The sequence below is a fragment of the Arvicanthis niloticus genome, chromosome 25 (assembly GCF_011762505.2).
Source record: "Arvicanthis niloticus isolate mArvNil1 chromosome 25, mArvNil1.pat.X, whole genome shotgun sequence".
Lineage (NCBI taxonomy): Eukaryota > Metazoa > Chordata > Mammalia > Rodentia > Muridae > Arvicanthis > Arvicanthis niloticus.
The window spans coordinates 24,625,901-24,649,619 of NC_133433.1; the positions used below are offsets into that span (position 1 = coordinate 24,625,901).

A 23,719-nucleotide genomic window follows, 5' to 3' on the forward strand; every position below is an offset into this window, starting at 1 on the left:
GATGTCTGTTGTACAGGCCATTTTCTTCCCCCTCTCAGTGTATCCTAGGTCAGAGTTACTCTTAGACACAGAATGTGTCTTTCAGACAAGGATGTTGGCAGGATCTCCCTTATCGCCACACTTCTGGAATCAGCACACACTGACTGGGACTCAGAAACACCCTGGCATCTTAATGCTGTTAGTTCCTGGGAAGGCGTTTCTTGGGTGTTTCCAGCCATTATCAAAGAGAGCCACTGGGCACTTTACTTTTACTATGCTACACATGCAACTAGTCCTGGAAATGAACCAAGATGGCATTTCCAGAATCTTTTCTCCTTTCCAAACCCAATATAATTACAAACATTTGCTATTACTTGTATCAGCTCTTGGTATCATTCTGAACCTCTGTTTAGAAACATAAATGCATACATTACCCAGCGTCCAGAGGCTACTATGACTACTATTTTCTCACTAACTACTTGGCCATTCAGAGAAACTCTGAATGGTACGGCCAAGCGATCTAGGCATCTAGTGGACCAGAGTCCTCACCCTTTCTGAGATGCTGGGGAATGAGAAGTGTTAGCAGGTGAGAAGCTAAGTTACTAGACTAGGAGCAGCTCCTAGGGTAAGGGGGGCTATGGAGACAGGGATGTTACACCGAGGCATGAAAGGAGGCTTCTCTGAGCAAAGTGTTTATTAAGCTAAGATCAGGACAAGCTATACAATACAGTGACATTAACTATAACATGGCTGTAGAGAATGCAGATCTCAGTAAGGCCTCAATAAGAAATAAACCCACACATCTCTAAGATATGTACACTTCATCAAAAAGGAATGGCAAAATCACTTAATAGTACAGAATAAAAAGAAAAATAGCTTGAATTGCTATAAAGTACTTATGTGCACAATATTTCAAACACTTCCATTATAAATATTTATATGTTTTAAAGGGGGCATTCCTAGACTCATTATTATGCATTTTTATAAACATAAAAAACATGGTATTTGCATACAACTTTATTACATGAATAAAAATAAATACTCATGCCTGGGAATAGTAAACTTAACACTATATCCATTTACAGAAAACAAGAACATTTAAGACATTACTTCGCTTACAGCTTTAAACCTCAGTACAAATTCCAGGCTACTGAAAGCAGGTTTGTCCATTTGCTCTCAACTATGCTCACAATATGATTTTCAAAGCTTCCATTTCCTAAAAGTATGTGTTATTTACATTTGCTACTTTTAAATGAACACAAATAGGCACATAACACTAAAAATGAGTTATCATTCTTGACCCTAAAGTAAAAGTGGCAAAGTTAGGAAGGAAATAAGACTTTGTCATATAGGTAAATAATCAAAATAAGATGGGGAAGACATTAAATATGAAAACCACATCAAAGAACCCTTTATAATTGTGTTCTGAAAGACAATATCCAAATGTACATGGCGTAGAGGAGAGCACAAAGTCAGAGGCACGAGGTAAAAAGGGCATTTAATAGTCTTTTTGAATGTTCCAGTACCCAGACACAGGACCAAGCTAATGCAGACTGCAGAGGGAAAGGCAGGGTGGCAAAGACTTTAACACAGGGGCAGTCACCACTCCCTCCTTGGCCTTTTTGTGTTGCAATTAGACAATACCCTAATTTGTCAACAGAAAAAGTATTGTGTTGCTAATTTTATACAAGGTCATTAAGTCCACCCTACTGTGTTACTAGTCATTTATTTGGTCCTGCAACAAAAGGGAGTGTTATGATCCAGCCAGTGTTGACTCATTAATGTTCTTTCTTGATGTCTTTCCTTTAAGGAGTTTTATCTGAAATCAACTGCAGCATTCAAGGGAACTCTTAAGGTAGCTGTAGATTCAAGTGATTCTGAATCTGCTTAACATAACATAAACATTCATCTAAAGGAAAAGGGGCCACCAAATCCAAACCTTCTAAAGAGCATCCCCATGGCCCCAGATCCTGGCCTTTAAGAGGCAAAACTGTTAAGTTACATGGTATTATCTGTAAGCTACAGAGGTTATTGTTCTGGACTACGTAAACACAAACACACATACACAAACACACACACACACACTCTTACATATGCATCAGGACTTCTTTTATAAACTCTTTAACTAAAATTAGATTTTCAGAGTATAAAAACGTCCTTAGCTTTTGGCAATATTGGCCAAATATGTATTGTGAACATGGATAAAAAATCTTAAGGGGAAGCTGAATGTACCTTATACTAATATACTTTATGCCAATGTTTTCGGAACTTCACAGGGGCAGACAGTCAAAAAGTAACTGAATCTATTTGTGTGGTAAAACAGAAATAGCAAAGGCAAACTCAGCCTAGGAGTTAATGAAGTCATACGAAAACACTCAAGTCAATCTACACATCATGGATAATTTGACAATCATATTCAATGAGTTTCAATGAAAACATTATTTGTAAGCAGATACTGCAAACTTTTTATTACATAAGGATTTAAAAAAAGTGTCCTCAGACACTTTTCTAACTGCTTATTGTGGCCACTGTGTCTTGTGAGAGTCATACATTTTAAAAGTGATGGTGGCTAGAACGTAAATGGATTCTCAAAGCCTACACTGTAGTCGCTGTGAAGGTACTCGTCATCTACGTGGGCATTCGAGTCTCTGTCCTAACACACACTTCTGTCTTTTGGAAGCCAATTATACACAGAAATGGCAGTCATTCTTTTTGTATATGCATTTGTAGGCATTTTCATCCACATAATGGATGAAAAGGCTACAAGAAAAATTCAAATTATTTTACAAGGTTTAAATATTTTTTTCCTGTTTTTAAAACAGGTAATGGCCATTTGTTTATACTGATTAAGGTATTCTTTCTTCTTTTTTTGCACATGTATGTATGTGTGTTGGGGAGGAGGCAGACCCATGAGTATGCAAGCCCATGTGTGTGTCCAGAGGTCTGAAGCTGACCATGTTTTCCTGATTGTTCTTTATTGAAGAAGGACCTCTTGTGGAATCTGGAACTATCCCATCTGTCTAGTCCGCAGCTGGCTTTGGTAATCTTTTGAACTACAACTGTTACCCACACTGTATTTAACACAGGGAAAGGTGCTGTACAGTTGAGGGAAACGATTCTCAAGTCTTTGTTTTCTATAAGATTGAGAAAGATTCTCCACAGAGATCTTGTTGTAACAAACCCAATTATTCAAAATCTTAGCTCTCAGATGACAAAGAACTTTAACCCTAGTAGTCAGGAGGTAGAGGCAAGCATCTGAGTTTGAGGTCAGCATGGTCTACCTAATGAATCCCAGAGAAGCTGGGGCTTATGCAGCAAGACCCTATATCAAAAAGACCACAAAACAAAATCCCAGCTCATTTCTAATCCCTAGGTCCTCTACAGCACATTCTGGCCAACCACGAGGGAGTGGGCTCTGCTGCTGGGACAATCCCAAAAGGTAAATGTTGCTTCGGATTCCATATAGTCTCAGTGTGCAGCTAGACAGATATGTGCAAAACAGAACCTGTATAGAATGTGTTTAAGACTAAGCTGAAATTTTCAAGTAAACTTTAACCTGTGTTCTCTTTGCTGGTTGTAATAGAGTTTGACAGTAAATAGAAACACTGTGTGGAGAGATGATTTATAAAAAGAAAGCAGGGCTTGGTGAAATACTTAAGTCTACCAAACAACTACTAACACTTATAAAAGGTATTTAAAAAAAATGACAGTACTGTCAGGAAAACCTGATGTATAGAAAGACATGAGAAGTGACTGTATAACCTTTAGAGAATGGGGGCGGGGGTGGCAAGCAGAGGAAATGGCTCAGTAGCTAAAGTGCTTGGCTTGCTGGGTAGGTAGGACGGTTGCCTACAATTCCAGCACTCAGAAGGTGGAGAAAGGGAATCCCCAGGGCAGGCTGGCCAGACTAGGTGCAACGGTGAGCTCGGGGTTTAACTGAGAGACCCTGCCTGAATAAGGTGGAAAGAGACTGAGGGAGATTTCCAACATCAACATCAGGCTTCTCCCAAACACACACATCTAATAAAAAGAAGACAGACACACATCTAATAAAAAGGTTTGTACATTCAGTCAGACAAAGGGCTCTCTGAGGAGATTATGTATATGACACAGTTCTGTTTTCTCTGAAAAAGTACAAATTAGAGATGGGATTATTTATGTTACATAGAAAGATTCTTGGAAGAGCATCCTATGTAACGGGCCTCATCTCCATGGCACACAGGAGATCTTCAAGTTTCTTGACAGACCTTTGCTATTTTAGCACTAAGGGTACACAATACAACAGAAGGAAGAACCCAGCTCTGTGGCTTTTGTGAAAGGAAGGTGACGGGGGCAGTCACAAGTTATTAACTGAGTTAAGGATACACACATTATCCTTGGGCCTTAGACGGTGAATGGTGTTTCTGGCTGACTCTGTGTTCCTTGGTACCAGTGACTCTGCTCTTCATTGCTTCCTGCCCCTTTACAGGCCAATGTTTATAGCATATATTATAACTGTCTGGCCATTTACTTGTGAGCAGATAATTCACTTTGACTGTCATAGGTAGAAAGGATACCCCCACTTAATTTAGATAATCTTAATGAGATTTGGGCCTTCTGAGTCAATAAAATCCAGATAAGGATTTTTGGACCCTATTTTGGACCCTGAATCAATGCAACAGGTTGGGGTATCTGAGCACCTGTGAATGGGATAACTTTATTTGGCAAGTGAATCTTTGAGATAATATAGACTGGGGTAAGAAAGCATGTCAGTCCCTCCAACCACATGGACATGTAACTGAAACAGAAAAGAGCAACTCTGAGGAATGGTTATAGTGACTATAAAGTCCACAGTGACTATAAACTTGGCAGTGACAATGGATTGCCCTGTGCTCCTCCTATCTCATCATTGTCAGGAGCATGAACCACAGGTCAGAGAGATGCAGCACTGGCTGTTAGATGAAGGAGAGCACCATGGGAAAGGGGCACAGTGGCCTCTGGAGGCTCAGCAGCCAGGGAGGGATTCTATAAGAGCCCCCAAGCATTCCCAGCAACACCTAGATTCTAGCACAGAGAAACCTATGTTCAATTTTCAACTTACATAGTACTAAAATAATAAATCTGTGCTATTTCAGTAACAAATTCTGTATTTTCTTATGTCAACAACAGGAACTGACACAGAAATGGTGACCAAGGATAGAATGGAGGCCAGGGGCAAACAAGCTTTTCTGTCATTCTTGGTATTACCCATGCTATCCAAGAAATGTCTGGATTAGGGAAACACAAATATCTTGCTGGTAATTTTTACTTCAGCCTCTCAGACTGAATTCATACACTGAGGAATATATTACATGTTGGGCACATACACACATCTGTGTTGGACACCTGCAACAGTGTTTCTATGTGTAATAGAGTCCCTATAAAAATGCTGATTGACTGTGATCCAGACAGGCTCTGGAAGGAACTATAATTTTCTGATTTTAAAGTGCTGTTTATCACGTGTCAAGAGCTGATGACTTTTCTATTAAAATTTAGTTTATGACAGTTGTAATTCTATAAAACACAAGGTTAAGATATATTTTGTGGTGCTAACATAGTTTAAACAGTATGCAAAAAGAATAGGCAAAATCTTAATTGTATGAACAAAGAACCTTGGACTCACAGGAGACACTATGGCATATGTTACAAAAAAGGATCCTTTCTGGCTACTGGTCACTGCTACATTAAGAAACTTGAGTTCAAATTTTATCAAATGCATTTACCAAAAAGGGGTTCTTTTCATTTCATCTGAAAATGTTATTACATTAGCACTGAACATGTAATAAGTTGATTGGTCTAAACATTTACAAGCTATCAATATAAGCCAGTCCTACAACTAAAAATTCAAACATCAAGATCTACTAAAGATCTAAAGTTATCTAGACAAAGACTGAAAGACAGAAGAGCAGCAAAACAAGAATTTATCTGAATAGAAAAAATAACTTGGTTGTTTGCTGCTGGAAGTATTTTTTGTAATATATACAACATTACCTACTCCTATTTGTGACTACACAGGTGGAAGCAATCCTATTTCAGCTGTTGAAGTATCACAGTGTTAAGAATATCCGCTTCTTGTAGTGTCACGCTTTCATCTGTTAGCTCTTTACTTGGAAATGAAGTCACAAGAATAAAGTCAGTAGTTGCAAACTCAGGACGTGACTGTACTATAAAGTCTCGTACATCCAGAATCCTGAAGGAATAAGTAAAAATGGTTTATTGTAAAAAAAAGGGCATTTTTAGTGAAAATTATTCTCACAACAAAAATTATATAATCCCAACTTTTGTTTAAAGGTGCTATAACTTTCTTTAATATACATTATTTTGATGGGAAAGTTCAGATTTAAAAAAAATAACTTTGGAGAATACATTTATAATGAAAAAAATAATCTTAAAGTGAATTATGTACAAAATAAAGTATTAACAATATTGCTATCTTAAAAGTATAAGTCTTACTGTTTTCAGAGTAAGAACTGTTAGTAGCCTAAGTGTCTAAGTCATCTGTGGACACTGGTCTGTCTAACATTACCAAAAGGATTTTACACGCACCCATCCATACATATAAAAGCTATGTGTGGTGGTACATGTCTGAGTTTGTGGCTTACCTAGGCTACACAGTCACACAGTGAAATCCTATCATTAAAAAATAGTAACAAAAAAGAATTTAAAAAATTATTCTCACATATACCCAGTAACTTAACTAAGACCATGAATGCACATTAGGGTCTTATAACCAGTGAGAAACAAAAGCACTCTTATGTTCGGAGAAATATTTATATTCAAGTGAGTATCAGAGACAATGAAACAGTCTATTAGAGATTCTGTACCAACAAAATAAACTACATGCACCACACATTTACATCATGAAGTTGCTATACAGAAAGGTCTGATTAGAACTTCACTAACCTTTTGAGATAATGTCTTGTCATGTACTTCAGACTTCCTTCAAACTTCTAATTGTTTTGAGTTTCCAAATGATGAGATGACAGGTGAGTACAACTGTGCCTAGCTTACAATGGCCACCATTTTAACTGAGAAAGTTCCGATAGAATCTTATTATCTTAAATCAGAGTCCATTTGATGCAGTTTTAGTCACAATGCAAAACTACTGCTTTTACCTTTGAGTTCTCTAAACTTGGATGGATTGGATAATTTACAAACATTATGGCCACCTATTTCATTTATGGGAGGTAGTGGCTATCCTATTAAGTATTCTTCTGTCAAAAGCATACTTTAAAAAATGTAATACCTTCATCTATTCAGTAAGCTTCATACAGTTTTCTGTGGATGAAACAGGATACGAACACAAAGACCCCCAGCTGGCAGAGCAGCTTACCGGTGAGTGCTGTTAAATCTCTGTATGAGACGACTTCCATCTGCCAACCTGATCTGAATTTTTGTGGTGGGCATTGAATCATCAATAAGAACAGCAGCATTCAGTATTGATTTGTCCTCTTCTTCTGGGGAGGAGGGAGTACTGACGATTTCAGGTGTAAGGCTAAGAAAGAAGAGTTTAGGAATCTGAGCACAGAGTACGTAAGGCCACTCAAGGTAGCAAAGCCTCAGCTCTCCAGTCAACTGTGCTGCGATCCCTCAGAGGACTTCCAAAAAAATAAGACTCAGCTTCCTTCCAGCTTCCTCTACTTTCTTAAATTTTTTTGTTTTAGATTTTATTTATTTATATATATGAGTGCTTTCTTTGCATGTATGACAGAAGTGGGCATCAGATAGAAGAGAGCATCAAATACCATTGTAGACAGTTGTGAGCCACTATGTGGTTGCTGGGATTAAACTCAGGACCTCTAGGAAGAGCAGCCAGTGCTCTTAACCACGGAGCCATCTCTCCAGCCCCACTTCCTCTACTTCTTTTGGCTTCTTTAATATATTAAAATTAGTCGGGAGCCTTGATTCCTACTTATTAATTCCAGATCTCTTAGAAGACTAGCTCTAGTTCTTCAACTTTATCTCTGAGTTTTCCTCACACTTTTACCTTACAGTTTACAGAGAAATCAGAAATCAGAGAGTTAATATCAGCATACCTAGGAGCATAAATAAAACAGATTTCGAATCCCAGCTACACTATAACTGGGTAGACTAGAGGAAGTCCATCAGCCTCATCCAATTCTCTAAGCTGTATTCTGTAGCGCATTATTATCCCAGAAAGTCCTTTGGGATAATGCCTAGAACACAGAGTTCAAAAAGCTACTTTTGCTTATAAAATCAGAATTGAACTGCTGCTTTAAACACTGTTAATACTACTTTATAACACTTGATTTAAATAGATACTGCTTTGCAAAAGAAAAATAACTCTAAGCTATTAGAGAGAAATTTTATTCATGATGACAAAGTCATATCGAAGCTTACTAGACAAAATACCTTACCACTTGATCTTGATTACTAGTGATGTTAATGGTTTAATAGCTTGTAATGATGATCAGACATAAACTAAAAGTTACTGTGAAATGAGAACTCTTTCAAGATTAAAACAAGTTTCATTAAAATTCTAACAACCCCTTAGCATCTTAATGGAGTTTTTACATCTCTGTTTATTCTCTCAAATACTAAGATTTCAGGGTCCCCCACGTATTTTACTTTATACAGCTCCTGCTATGAGCAGTAGGCACCGACTCTTACTCCTAGTTTCTCCCAAACTATTAACTGATAGTAAAGTTAACTGAACTTTACTGCCAACACCTGCCCGCCCCCCTCCAGATTTAAAACCAATCTGAGAAAACATGTGATAAAAATAAGCAACAGAAGAAAACAGCAAATTACTAAATACTTATGGAAATTCTTCAAGTTCCAAATTGAAGACTTAAGCAATTACGTTGTCATGCTACTGCCCAGGGGAGAGAGAGATGGAGGTCAGGAAAGAGGTACAAAATGGCCCAGGATGCCTTCCTCATCAATAACTATGATCAGCAGCATCGGCAGTGGCAGCGGCACTGCACAATCCTCTCCCTTACTCGTCCTGTGTGACCCTGACGCGTCAGCCGTTCACACTGGCTGAGTCTGTCTGGTAGAGACGACTGCTCTGCTGTCCAGACTATCTTCATCAGGAACAAGAACACTTCAAGGTAAGTCTTGACTCTGCCTAGAGGTGGGACCTACTGAGGAACAGAAAGCTGAAGCAGCTCTTTTCTACAACATAAAGCTACTTCGTAATGCTGTTTCCATCACCTAAAGGTTTTGCTTGGAGAAACATTTTAAGCAGGCAAGCTTTTTCTGAAACAAAAATGAAGTACAAAGCAGGAAAAAAAAAAATCTAGGTAGAGCTGGGCAGTGGTGGCGCACGCCTTTAATCCCAGCACTTGGGAGGCAGGCGGATTTCTGAGTTTGAGGCCAGCCTGATCTACAAAGTGAGTTCTAGGACAGCCAGGGCTACACAGAAACCCTGTCTCAAAAAACCAAAAAACCAAAAAACCAAAAAAAAAAAAAAAAAAAAAAAAAAAAAAAAAAAAAAAAAAAAATCTAGGTAGAAAGCATCTTGATGTGTCTCCTTGTAAAAAGCAGGTATGTGAAAATGGATTATTTACAAACTGAAATGGACTTTCAGAATAGGTAGGGTACCATGTCAGTGGAAAACTCAGAGTCAGAGGTAGACCAGAACTCTGTTCAATGCCAAGTTCAGTACTGGTAAGTAGGCATTCTGGTTATATCGTTAAATTCTTTGAATCCAAAGCAAAAAAATGTGCTTAAGCATGTGATGTGGGAATGGAACTGGGGCTGAGGGAAGGAAGCAGGGAGCATCTGGGAGCAGCCATGTGAGGTCCAGGAGGCAGCACTTCCTGCTCTGCAGGGCTCACACTGTAAGCAGTCCCAGCTGCATGAGGCAGAAGTTCTGATGACTGAAACCTTCAAAGGTTGTCCAAGCAGCGGGACTAGCAGGAAACAGAGGCAGGCCAGCTCTAGATAAGAGCGTCCCTGAGGACTAGGGACATGGGTAAGACTGAACCTCAGAGTCAGTGCCCGACGACTGTGTGGCAAGCAGGATCTTCTCACGAAGCATTCGGACGGACAGAGAGTGCCTTCAGACACAAATCACCCATCACTGCCCACCATGGTTACAAACCCAGGGAGAATGTCACCTCTAGCCTTCCTGCCAACGTAAGACTCCAGCTCAACTCAGGTTATCCTACCATTTGTCTCTCATGCCTTTCTTATTCCTATTATATAACTGGATAACATTTTTACTCTGTGATTACCCCATAATGTCTTGTGTATCACAAAACATGGCTAGTCTATTTACAAAGACAATACAGACAGAAGCTAGCCATGTTCAACATAAAATGTTATGTATAATTCTTCACTTTAAAAATGTAGTAATTGATTAAATATGAGCTTATGAGTACTGGGTAACATTACATTAATATTCTAGAGTTAATTTTCTGTATAATAAAACTGAACAAATTTCTTTTTCCATTTTGAGGCAAGGTCAGGCTCTGGCAGCCCAGGCCAGCAAGACTGGGTAAACAGAGGATACTGGACACAGCCTGGCAAGACACTGATGACGACCTTGAAATTCTGTTCTTCCTGCCTCTACATCCTTAGCGCTAGGATGTGGACCACCAGGGTAGGTTTGCAGTGCTGAAGACAGAGCTTAAGGGCTCCTTAATAAGTCACAGGAAACTACCAACTGAAGCACGATGTTCCTGCTGCAGCATCACAGTGTTTATTCATGGCAGATACAGCCACTTAAAAGTGGGAGGTAAAAATAGATCCACTGCATTCTCCAAGTAGCAATACTTTACAGTTTCTCTTCTGAAGCCATGTGATTGGAAACAGAAATGAAACTGGACACACACACACACACACACACACACAGAGAGACATACACAGAAAGTGGAGAGGGGGAGGGGGCAGTGTGTGCAGGGGGGCTGTGCTCAAAGCATTATGCATTATATACTTACAGGAAAATGACCTTATGCAACCCTACAAAACAAACAAACAAACTGAACCAGAGAACATGGTACAGCAGTGAAAAGCACATTTCCCCGGAGTGCTTGGTTGAACCTAGTTCTAAAAATTCTCTAGCTCCATCATATGTTGGGCAAATTACTGTTATTTCAAAATGGAGTAATAAGTATCCATACATTGAATTTACTTTTAATTATATGTATGTGTGCCCATGTGGCTATGTGTGCACATGTGTAGATGCCCATGGATGCCTGAACTGGAGTTACAGGTAGCTGTGAGCTGCATGGCATGAGTGTGTGGAAGCACAGTCAGGCCCTCTGTAAGAGCAGTGTGTGTTAAGGAGCTGCTTGTATCAAGAGAGTTTAATGCATGTAAGAAGTACTGATCCCTGGTACTTGTACTGGGATTATGGAAGCTGCACAACTACATACAGCAGGAAGATCTTCATAACTCAGACTGCACTTCTTACTTTACAAGTCATTTTGCTTTCTTATTCTCAAGGAAATGTCATTTTGAGCCGAGAAATGTTTTTAACACTAGAGGAATTTTACCTTCCAAGTTTTTGCCCTTCTCCACTGAAGGCCTTGAATCGCAATCTGGGTTTTATGTATTCTTGGTCTTGATGATCCTCCATATCCAGGTTCACTTGGCTGCCATGGACCAGACGCTGAAGCTCCAGGGGAATCTCTCTTAAAAGGAGGGAGAAAAGGTTTTAGTTAACCTTGTTAAAAAGTGTACTACTCCACTGAGATTACTGTAATTAAACCACGAGCTACATGCTAATATAAATTTTTTCATGGTGATTTTGGGGTTCACATAGATTACATCATACTTTTCTAACTTCGAGAATTTATTTGTATGAGTGTTTTCTCTGTTTGTCTATGCACCACATACATACGTGGTGCCACTGAGGGATAAAGCTCCCGGAACTGGAGTTAGAAGGCTATTAAGCATCATGTGAATGCTAGGAAGGAAATGGATTTCATGATGGCTCTGCATACACACGTCATGGTACGCCGTTCCTCCTGGTGTCCCTCCCCCACACCCCCAGTCCCCGCTCTGCTGCTCCATGACCTTCTGTTTTACTGCCATAGACGGCCTCCCTTCTTTCATCTCACATGTACTGATTAAACTCTCTCTTCCTACATTAATCGCTTTTCTTCCCTTATCACGGTCCCGTCTAGTTTCCTAATCTATGTAGTCATATATAAACACAAACATGTATATATCTACTCATATACAAAATCATAAATTTAGATGTGGAATGAGAGAAAACACATGGTATGTGAGCCTGGCTGACACTCTCTAACAGTTCATAGAGTTGAATTACGTATATTTACCACATTTTCTTAATGCATACATACATCTGTTAATGAACATCTAGGCTAGTCCAATCTGTGGGCTATTGTGAACAGCGTACCAACAAACATGGATGTACAAGCACTTCTATGGTATCTTGCCTTAGAGTTCTTTAAGAAAATATTCAGGAATCATATGTGTCATATATTATGTAGGTGTATTTTCAGTCTTTGGAAAAATCTTGTAAATTTTCCTTGGTAGCTACATAGATTTACATTCCCACCAAAAGTGAGTAAGAAAGGGTTCTTCATTTTTTACATCTTTGCACTACAGGACAGTGAAAAGATTCTGCACTGCCAAGACATCTTGTCTTATACAAGGACTTGTCATGGGGTCCATAGAATCACCATACCTAGCTGCAAATATTTATTTCTAACTGCATCCTGGAGGGAACTAGAAACTGATAAAGGTATGTTTGATTATCAGTAACAGGTAACACCACTATGCTTCAGAGTCAAGGGCAGAGGCCGGGAAGCTATGGAAGACTGATCTTATCCACTGAGGACAGTATCACAGCTACACCAGTCAGCATGTGCCGGAGAGTCACTTGGGGAACAACTCTCTTCTTTATAATGTCTGAGCCTAAGTCTGTTTCTGTCGGACAAATAAGCAGAAGGCACTAAGCACTTTTGGGGGTTTCATTTTACTTTTTAACATTGCAATTCAGAATATTTACCACCTAAACTACCAACTCCTAGAATGAGCACCACTAATAGTAATGAAGCTCCACACACTTCATTATGGTAATTTTCTGCTTGTTACATTACACAGAAAGTACTAGATTGATGAATCAGGCACATGTATGTTAGAATATGAATTTATATTAAAAAATAATGTAAATATCATTGACAGACAGTTATGTAAGGTAGAATATATCAATTTTTGGAGAAGTGATGTGTATATATTACCTAATTGTATATATGTGTGTGTGTGTGTGTGTGTATATATATATACACATACATACATATATATAATTGTATATATAGGTGTATAATATATACACCTATGTATATATTACCTAATTGCTCTTGAAGACCAGTAAAGACAGTATTCCAGAGAGAACCTCAAACTGATATTCTTCCCAGAAAGGAGACTTTGCTCACTGTTTGTACTTGATAATATTGTGTAAGCTCAATGAATGTCCTACTTGCCTGAAAATTAACTCTAGTAAATAATTAATATGTTCTTCTATCACCTTGAAGCTAGAGCATGAATTTAAACATCAACATTGGTTTTCATAGATTACTTGAATATCTATTACCTAGTTACTCTTAGTTTTCAACTGTATAGCACTGTCTAACTGCTACATCCAAGTACTTGCCACCAATGACTTCAGCACTCCACTGACAGCATTTCATGCTTGTGTTTGGTATCCTTATAGATGTATGCAAATTTAAGTTAAAAATTAAATTTATACACTAACTTGCTCTCTGCAATGTCTTTCTTTCAGAGCTCCTTTGTTTCAAAGAATTTTTATCCCCAGCCCATTTTAGCCACTGTCCTTGGTCAGGTTTCAAAAGCGGCTCTACCTTCAGTTTCTTTATGGAATGCTGGAGTCTTGGTTTGTGCTGAAAGAGATAAAGAGAAAAGGAAAAAAGGGAGTGGTGCCCTCAGGGTGACTCCATCCAGCTAATCCTGCAAGTGCTGGAAAGAAAAGGCCTAAGGAATGATCTGTGCCCAAAGAGCAACAATAAATCAAAGCTTATGCAAATGTAATTCCAGGAGGGGCCAAGGTTCTATTCCAAGCTGGCAGAATTTGAGAGCTCTGGCCACAGGGTTCTGAGTTTACAGTAAAAAGGATACAGGAGTAAAGATGTTAAGGGAAGCTGCTGAGGATAGGTGCTTGGCAGGGGATTCCCTGAATGGGGAGACCCAGAGAGGATACTATGTGAGACTGTGAAAGTGATGCTTGGATTATTTTGAAGACCCCCAAGATGTTGGAGATGGCAGAACCATGGAATATCTGTCAAAGAATATTATATATACAGGTAGGGGAACAAGGCAAGAGAGAGAAGTGTGCTGTAGTCAACAAAGCTGGAAGGCATTGGACTTCTAAAGAGCCAATCCAAGCCCGCTGATGTCAGACATAGGAGTACAGGATTTGCCCTGCTAGATTCTGGTCTTGTTTTGGTTCAGTATTTCCTCACTGTGTTCTGATTCCTCCTTTTTGAAATGGTCATTGGTATCCTATACCACTGTAGGTGAGAAGTATATAATTTGCCTTTTGCTTTTGATTTTACAGAGTTGCAATGAAGAGACTTTAGGCTTTGAAACAGTGCTGAGACTGCTAATGACTATGAGGACTTTTTTGTTTGTTTGTTTTATTTTTGTTTTGTTTTTTCGAGATAGGGTTTCTCTGTATAGCCCTGGCTGTCCTGGAGCTCACTCTGTAGACCAGGCTGGCCTCGAACTCAAAAATCCGCCTGCCTCTGCCTCCCAAGTGCTGGGATTAAAGGCATGCGCCACCACTGCCCGGCGACTATGAGGACTTTTAGTTGTACTAAATGCATTCTACATTACTATAAGGCTACAAGCCTATGACAGCCAGGGAGTAGAATTTGGTGGTTTTGAGTGAGAATAACTTCCACTGGCTCATATATATGAATACTTGGTCACTGTCCACAGTTGCTGGAACTACTTGTGAAGGATTAGAACGCCTGGCTTTGGAGGAGCTGTGTCACACACAGGGGCTGGGCTTTGAGGTTTTATAGCCCACACCACTTCTGCTTGGCTCTGTCTTTCTCTGCCTTATGTCTGTTGCTCAGATGTAAGTTCTCAGCTACTGCCTGTGTGCTATGCCTATCTGCCTACAGCCATAATGATCATGGCCTCACCCTCTGAAATTGTGTGCCCCCATTAAATACTATTTTTTACAAGTTACCTTAGTCATGCTGTGTTGTCATGGCGCCCTGTGAACAGGAAGCAGGGCAGAAGCTTAATAGCTAGCTAGGGAGGTAAGCATTCACTTTATTGATTTATTATATTAAGATATTTCTTGGAGGGGGCTCGAGAGGCAGCTCAGTGCTTAAGAGCACTAACTGCTCTTCCAGAGGTTCTGAGTTCAACTCCCAGCAACCACATCTTACAACCATCTGTAATGGAATCTGATGCCCTCTTCTGGTGTATCTAAAGAGAGCAACAGTGGACTCACATACATAAAATAAATATTTCTTTAAAAAATATTTTCTTACATATCACAAGTGTCATCATAGTTAAAAGTTCAATCACCTAATGTCCTTTTTCCACAAAGATCCATCTCCCTAAAATCACTTATGTAATATGTCGTAGTAATTAACTCTTGAAAGCTAGTAGTATATACATAACAGCTTAAAAAAAGAAATAGTGCCGGGAGATAAGTTATTTTGTCAAACAGCTGCTACACAAGCATGACAGCTTAAGCTCAACCTCCTGCACATAGATAAAAAGGCTGGATGTGGTGGTATGCACTTGTATCCCAGCACTGGGGTCACAGTACCTGGAACGCAGCGACCAACCAGCCTGGCCTATTTGGTGAACTCTCGGCAAGTGAGAAAACCACTGAGGTTGACCTATGATCTCCGAATGCACTTGCACACATATATAGGCACAGGAACATACGTACACATACTCAAAATAGTTCCACTCAGAATGACAAACAGATCACAAATAATTCATTTTACCCTCTCTTAACAGATTCCAAAAACTGAGCATTTGTTGGATCATTGTAAGGTCTCAATTCTCCATCATCTAAACTGAAACCATTGCTCCACAGCTTCAGTAAAATCTGAACCTTAGGAGATAAAGAACAAAAAGCGTTTACTTCCCAATAATTTTAAGTTTCAACATGGCATCTCCAAAATTACTATCTGGTTAATTTATCTTAAAATATTGAGATATTTGCTTTATTCAAAGCTAAACATGTGTGTTCATGTGTTTACTTAGCAGGTTTATTTTTAGCTTAAAACACTGATAATAGCTGCAAATATCAAAGTCCTACAAATGGAGCCTGGCTTCTGTGCAATCACTCATCGGTCACAGAGGAAGCACAGTGAGGAGACAGACTCACTCATGAGGCACCTGTGACTCATACCCCTCATCCACCCAAACTCTCCTTAGCTCCATAGCTTAAACATCAGACCACAGCGCAGGGCAGACCTTCTAAAAATCTAAAAAAAATATATTATTTTAACATTCCCAAGTCAACAGAAATAATGTTTCCATATGTTTTTAAAAATTGAATTCACTCTGTATTATGAAGGTCTACAATTTTAAGGAAAAATTACAAGAATTATATATTCCTTCCACAAACAGTTATACATCTCTAAATGTAAGACATAGCAGATAGAAACACTGGAGTTGGAAGCACACAGGTTCTTTAACCCATGCTTCAAAAATGAATAGGAGAGACTATATTTATAGTGTCAACTGTTAATTCAGAAGGAAAAAAGTGGCAACTAGAGGCAAATGCTTAAACATTTCAGTGACTGTACCTACATCTTGCAGCTGATTTTCTCCATAGATATACTCTGATCGCTTGTAGAAGGAATTGCCCAATCTGTATCCTCCACCTGTGAATGACTGAAACACACGATAAATGGGTATAAATAGGTTAAGAGTTCTCCATGGCTTACACTCAAAATGTTATTCTTATACTCGATATGCTAGACAAATAATAATTGGCCAGATTCATATTGACTAGGAAAATATATTGAAATGAAGACCCTGAGTTATAAAGAAGTATGAGAGGTGAGATGTCTTTTCATAAAAACTTTAGTAACTCAAAATATGAAATAACTTAAGTTTGATTGCCAGAAGTCACATGGTAGGAGAACTGACTCTTGCAAGTTGTCCTCTGTCTGCCACATGTGGGTTATGGATATGTGCACACATAAGCACATACATGCAAATAAATAATTGTTACAACAAAGAATTCTATATGTATTTAATAGGCTTTAAAAAAATTTTAAATTGTATTACTTCCCCCTCCAGCTTCTCCCACACACCCCATTCTCATATTAATAACACGTGTGTGTGTGTGTGTGTGTGTGTACACTGAATGTTTTTGTTGGTGGTATGTATATGGTTTAAAGGGTAATCACTGTATTGGACAACCGATGAAGGGTTCATCCCTGAGAGAGGTTAATTTCCTTCTCCAGCAGTCATTCGTTGCCTGTAGTTCTTAGGGCATATGAGTCAATGAATATCCCCTTTCCATATAAATGTGTCCATTGAAACTGCCATTGCTCCAGTCTTGGTGAAGCAACCATTTCTAGGAGAGACTTTGTCACAGCAGACTTCCTGGTCCTCTGGCTCTCACAATCTTTTGGTCCCCTCTTCCCTGATGTTCCCTGAGCCACGCGTGCTGTAGCTCTGATACAGATGCATTTTTTTGGGGTTTGGCTCACCACAACATATTGATCTCAGCATTTGTGCTCATTTGTTTTCTGTGATAGCTTCCATTTTAAGCCACTTTCTTAGCTACAGTAAGTTGGCTATGGTCACAATCTTAACTACGCAAACTGGCTATAATCACACTTAGGATAATCTGAGGAGAAATGGCTATTCTTTTAATTACCATTTACATCACAAATGCAATTTTAATTAAAATCTACATTTTACATACTAAATCAAACCCATACTTTTCTAATAGAATTGGAGAACTTAGAGATGTTAAAACAGTCTCAAGGCTTGATAGAAGGAAGTTTTCCAGCTGCTGCCCATTAAAGACTAAAACTCAAATCTCATGGAGAACAGCCAATCTCAACGGTGGGTACCAAAAAGGTCAGGAGGGCTGTGTTCAGACACACGTCCAGGTACCTCTTAACTTCCCAGAAACAGTGTAGGTTTAAGACAGCACTGACCTTAGTTTTGTCTTCGCTTGAAGATCTTGTGGCTTCGTTTAGAGGGACAGCCCCATGTTCCCTTGCCTCTTTGAAAAGTTCATTCACAATTTTCCCAGTTGGAGGTTGGACTATATGTAATCCACCATATTCCTGATCACCTGAATGAAGCCTTTAAACATCAGAGCTCATAAATAAAAACTCACAATAGATATAAACTATTTTAAAATAAGAAGCTACATAGTCTTATGAAATAGCTTTCATTTATAAAGACGTACACCTGAGTTCTTCACATGTAATCTTAAAATGAAACTCAGGCAAATGGAGAGTTTGTATCCCTTCTGAGTTTGTGGAGACTCTGACAACTTTAGCAACATGGTAATGGGGTCCTTGCCTCCTCCCTCCACCCTGGTGACTGCCTATAAAGTTCTGTTTTCACAGACCACGACCTTCTACTGCTGTGGGAAGCAGTCAACTGCGGGGGGCCAGTCACCAGCCACTTATGATTACACAGGAAGCTTTATTCTTTGGAGATTCTTAGATTAAAAAAGACCTTGAATTAAGATTCTTAAATTAAAACATTGCATGACAATTCCCAGTGTAAATACTTTCATATATTCTCTATGTAGTAACTAAGATCTGCCCTGACTCTAACTTAAGTGCTATGAAACATAAATTTATATTCACCAAAGATTAATATTCTTTCAAGACTACTTTTTCTGCCCAGGATACTGAGAAAATTTAATCAGTGAAGAAACACAGAGAGACTTCCAGTATCAGGTGCAGAGTTCCCTTTTTGTTTTTCCTCACCTTCTATCCAACTCCCAATTTACAGCAATAGTGGAAACTACAGCAGCCCTGCAGAAGGACCAGAGGTTCTTTTCCAAGATTTTCTCCTAAACTGGCAAATGAGATACAGAGGAACTGGCTGTTCTCATCTCCTGCAACTGAAAGAAAATCCACCTGGACACAAGTGTGTACACCAGCAGCATCTCACTCCTGCTGTGGGAGAGGCTGCCATCTTGTCAGTGTCATCGAATACAGCAGACCCCATAAGGCTTTCCTCCCAGGCTTATACTGCATACTTGGGAAGGAGAAGTGCAGCAAGCAGGGGAGAAACAGCCTGCCTGTCTGGGATAGGTAGTGTGAGAGAGGTGGCATTGGACAGCACATGGCCTCAGGCAATTGGGACAAACAGAAAAGCAGAGCAAGGGTTCCTGCTACGTTTGCGAGCGCGCGCACACACACACACACCAATTATAGCTTTCCCCTCTGACCTCTGTCTGCAACCTGGCAAAGTAACTGATCCTGCCCCCCTTTTTTTTTTTGGTGAGAAAGACCTGAGAAAACTGACCATAGGAAACCATTTACTAGTTTGTTATGGCCTCCCCTCCCCTGTGATCATGCAAATACTGTATTTTCTTCAAGCAGCTTCTTTATTTGAATTTCAATATTCAGATCCACAATCCACCTGGAATTGATGGCTGTATATAGCATAATATATACCAATTTCTTCCTTTTGTTGCATAGTTGCAACAAAATTCTCTTCTTGTTACTCTGCAGTGGCATCTCTGTCACAAGCCAAACAGCCATCTCCAAAGGTCTAAGACTCTGAGTTTGGGTCTTGACTCACTGGTCAGTCTCTGTCAGTCCTCTCAAGTTTTGGTATGCTTCACAGCCTGTATTTTAAGTCCTGAACTTGATGGGTTCCTCATGAATTCTGCAGCTGTTCTTGTGGAGACAGGCACCAACATTATTTACAATTGGTGCAGCAACAGCATTTCCCTGTTTCTTTCCCTCATTTCACATCTGAACTTGTCCTTCTCTGACTTTCCCAGGAGCAAAACTGTTTGTTTGTTCCTCTGTGCAGTGGATTCCAGCCATGATTTAACTATTACATTGCCTTTCTTCCCCTTTCCACAATAAGATGGCGATACCCTTGCCTTCTGTTCTCCTCTTATTTGATCAACAAAATATTTATCTTCTCAGATTGCAACTTCGCTAACATACCTTGAAGGTATGATTCCCCCAACCCCTTTTCTTCCATTTTCTCAGCACGCAGCCCAAGCACACTTCAAACTTTGGATTGTCTAGCCTTGGTCACGCAAGCACTGGCATTATAAACATACGGTATCATGCTATTATAATTAATAGTAATTATAATTAATAGTAAGCTATTTCTTACTTTGTTTGGCTGGGCGCTTGGGGCAGGCACGAGACAGCGTCTCATGTGCGTGAGTACTTGAGGCTGGTTTCGAACTTAGTGCATAGACGACCCTGACCTTCAGCTCCTGAAGCTTTCAGTTCCTGAACTTTCTTCATTTACCTTCCAAGTGTTAGCAGTAGAGACATGTGCCACCATGCCTGGTTTCCTCCTTTTAACTTAGTGACATTTAAAAGTTTATAAAGATCTTAAAACCAAACCAAAACCAAAACAAAGCACCTGCTCAATAATTCTGCATGAATGAAGCCCATTAACTCCAAGGTGACCATGCTGCATGCTTAATCTCTCTCATCAGCAAGCACAGCTCTTCTACCACAGATCCCAAAGCTGTGTCTTTCCCACTCTTGCCGTGCACTGCTTGTCAAAGTTTCTATAATTAATTTTTAAGAATTACTAGAGCAATTCCATCCTCTCTCCTTCATTCCAGTGTAATCACATCTAAGATTTTACCATCCTTTGTAGTCTAAGATTACAAACTGTCATCTTCTTGAGTTGCCTCTTTCATTTCTCCTACTGCTGTAATTTTACACTTATTTTTCCAAAATGATTTACCTTTTGTACTTCCTAAAAGGGTTAATAGTTAATATGACCAAAGGGCAAATATATGTTTATTTAATTCTTATAACTAAACTATCCTCATTTTTCAGATGAGAAAACAGAAGCTATGGGAGGTTACTGAAAAAGATACACCAACACACACGCACGCACGCATACACATACACACACACGCATGCACGCACGCACGCACACAACACATACACATGGGGGCCGAGAGGCATCTATTTTTAGAGCCAAGTCTTGTCCCTATAGCTCTGTATCACTGAATGAACTTTATTGCACACAAGTATTTCCAAACTAATGCAACATAGTAATGGGAGCCAACTGCAAAATAAACATGTAAATACCCTCACTCAAAATTCACTAAGGAGTCAAGTGTTAAATCACAGGCCCTCAGAAGTACAGACCTGTGTGACAGCACAGGTGACATTGCATTGAGGCTCTACCTGTCTGCACCTCCACTTAACCAACACGGCGTATTTGCCAGAGTCTGCAACATTCTGCAGCTCCTCTTTCTGTCCTCTCCTATCCTTTCGTCACATTTTCTTCTATGACTGTGTCCCTGATTTTTGGTGCTTAGATTGTAGTAATTGTTTAAGCCCCATGTTCAGCATATTACACAGTCCGTCTCATTTAATTCTCAAAACAATGCTACATAAATAATGACCTGTCGAGGTCATGTCCAACATTTTTCTGTGGTCTACTGCCTCTCATGAGTGAACTGGCTAAAGAAGTTGTCAGATTGTCCTGCAACTTCTACAGATTACATACCTCTTCTTGTAGGCTAAACACACAGACCACATTATGTCTAGTATTTTAGATAATGGAACTATGCTGGGCCTTTTATTTAGCTTTTATCAGCATATAAAACACCGACCAAAAGCAAACTGGAGGAGAAAAGGGTTTATTACATTATACAGGTTACCTACTACTGAGGGAGTAATGGCAGGAACCTGGAAGGAGCTGAAGCGCAGACATGGGAAATGCTGCTTGCCTGCTTGCTTGCTAAGGTTTGCTCAACATACTTTCTTGTACATGCTAGAACCACCTGCCCAGCGATGGCACTTCCCAGGAGCTGGGTCATCCCACATAATTCATTAATCAAGAAAATGCCCTACAGACATGCCCACAGGCCAGTCAGATGGAAGTCATGTCTCAAATCCGAGTCTTCTTCCCACAGGACACTGGCTTGTGTCAAGTTGACAGAAACATGACTGGTTTAGAGGTACAGTTCAGCAGCAGAAGTATGTGGCTAATATGTGTGGGATACTAAACTATCCCAGCCCCAAACAAAGCATTGTGAAACTAAAGCTACCAACAACAACAACTTTCAGGCTGCATAAGTATGTTCATCTGAAGAAAGAGCTCTAGGGGTTGAACCCAGGGCCTTGCATATGCTAGGCAAAACTCTACAGACACCAAGCCATATTCACAGACCTTAGTATTATGTGGCAGTTCAAACTGGCTTGAACTTGCTTGGCAGCTTAGGGAGACCCTGAACTCAGGATCATAGAGTTAACATGTGAAGAGCAAGGAAAATATTTACACATCAATCTTACAAGAATTCAAATATTGGATGTACTGCACTAAAAGCAATATTAAGTCACTCTGCATGTGCTCAAACCCGGAGGCCAGAAGTTAAACATGGCGATACCGGATGAGTAAACATAGGTGTAGTAACACATTAAATACTAAAAAATATGGCGGAATATACACATTAAGGAGTCAGTTAACATATTATACATATCTAGATATGCCCAGTTATCTAACAAGTAAGAAGTAAATCAAAGGATAGTATATTCAAACCATGCCGAGATACCAACCTGCTGATTACAAAGACAAACTGTACCTGACAATGGAGTGATGTGGTGGTCAGCACCTTAATCAAGTGAGCATGTCACCAATAGTGGAAAAACTTGGAATTATATGGCTCCTGATGTGATATAATAAAAAGCAGACAGTATCACTTATCTAGTACTCTTGACAAAAATGTTTAACAAGAATCTAATTATGAGGAAACAGTGATCTAGAATGTGGGACATTTTGAGACACCTGGTGCATACTTTTAAAAAGTGAATGTAATACATATTAGATTATTTAGGTGAGCTAAAAACAGAAAAAAGGAAAGGATGCCCTGCATTAAAACTCAACACAGGGAAAATCAGATGCAATGAGTAGTCTCTAACTGGGGCCCAAAATCCCCAAAGGTAGCTGGGAGAAATGGCTGACTACAGGCTATATGTTAAATGACATCACGGCACCGCTGTTAGCTGTTAACCTATACTTTCACATTTTAGGTTATACACTTTATTCTTAGGGATGCACACTTCTAGGAGGGATCCTCATAGTGGCTAGAACGTGCTTTCAGTTGACTAAAACAGAAAGTGAGCATGTGAGAGTACACGTTATGCTGACATGTTAACAACTGAGGAAGAAGGAAATGGTTAGTGTTTACTCATTTTACTAGTCTTTAAGTTTTCTATGGGCTTTAAAAACTGTAAAAGAAAATGTGTGAGAGAAATTAGAAAGATTTTTATTTTCCTTCAAGTACAGAAAAAAATGTGTCATTTTTGTCTCCCCTACCAAAAAAAAATGTGAAGTGGCTAAAACCTAATGTTCAGTGAACTTTTCTACTTCTGATAACATAGTATTTTTTCAGAATGATAATCAGAAAATTCAAGTTTGCATTCTTAATACTAGAAAAATCAATAAAAATACTCACAATACAATATTCATGATTCTTCTAACTCTCTAGTCTGTTCTTTTTATAGTTTAGAGGTTTTAATGACAACAAACACATCCCAGGAAATCTGTTAGACTAGGCATCACCCAACAGGATCACACAGAG

At 39.3% G+C, this 23,719-nt stretch overlaps 1 protein-coding gene across 2 annotated transcripts in view; it reads right to left on the reverse strand.

Annotated features, from left to right (window-relative positions):
• Positions 1–647: 647 nt before the first annotated feature.
• The window catches only part of Ubxn2b (UBX domain protein 2B), a 28,073-nt gene continuing 5,001 nt past the window's right edge, over positions 648–23,719 (reverse strand). For both annotated transcript variants that reach the window (XM_076924244.1, XM_076924245.1), the window contains exons 3-8: positions 18,111–18,261; positions 16,744–16,827; positions 15,930–16,039; positions 11,463–11,600; positions 7,331–7,492; positions 648–6,187 (exon numbers count right to left, since the gene is read on the reverse strand). In XM_076924244.1, coding sequence (XP_076780359.1) covers positions 6,025–6,187; positions 7,331–7,492; positions 11,463–11,600; positions 15,930–16,039; positions 16,744–16,827; positions 18,111–18,261 — 808 coding nt within the window. In that variant the 3' untranslated portion in view covers positions 648–6,024. The remainder of the gene's footprint in view (positions 6,188–7,330; positions 7,493–11,462; positions 11,601–15,929; positions 16,040–16,743; positions 16,828–18,110; positions 18,262–23,719) is intronic.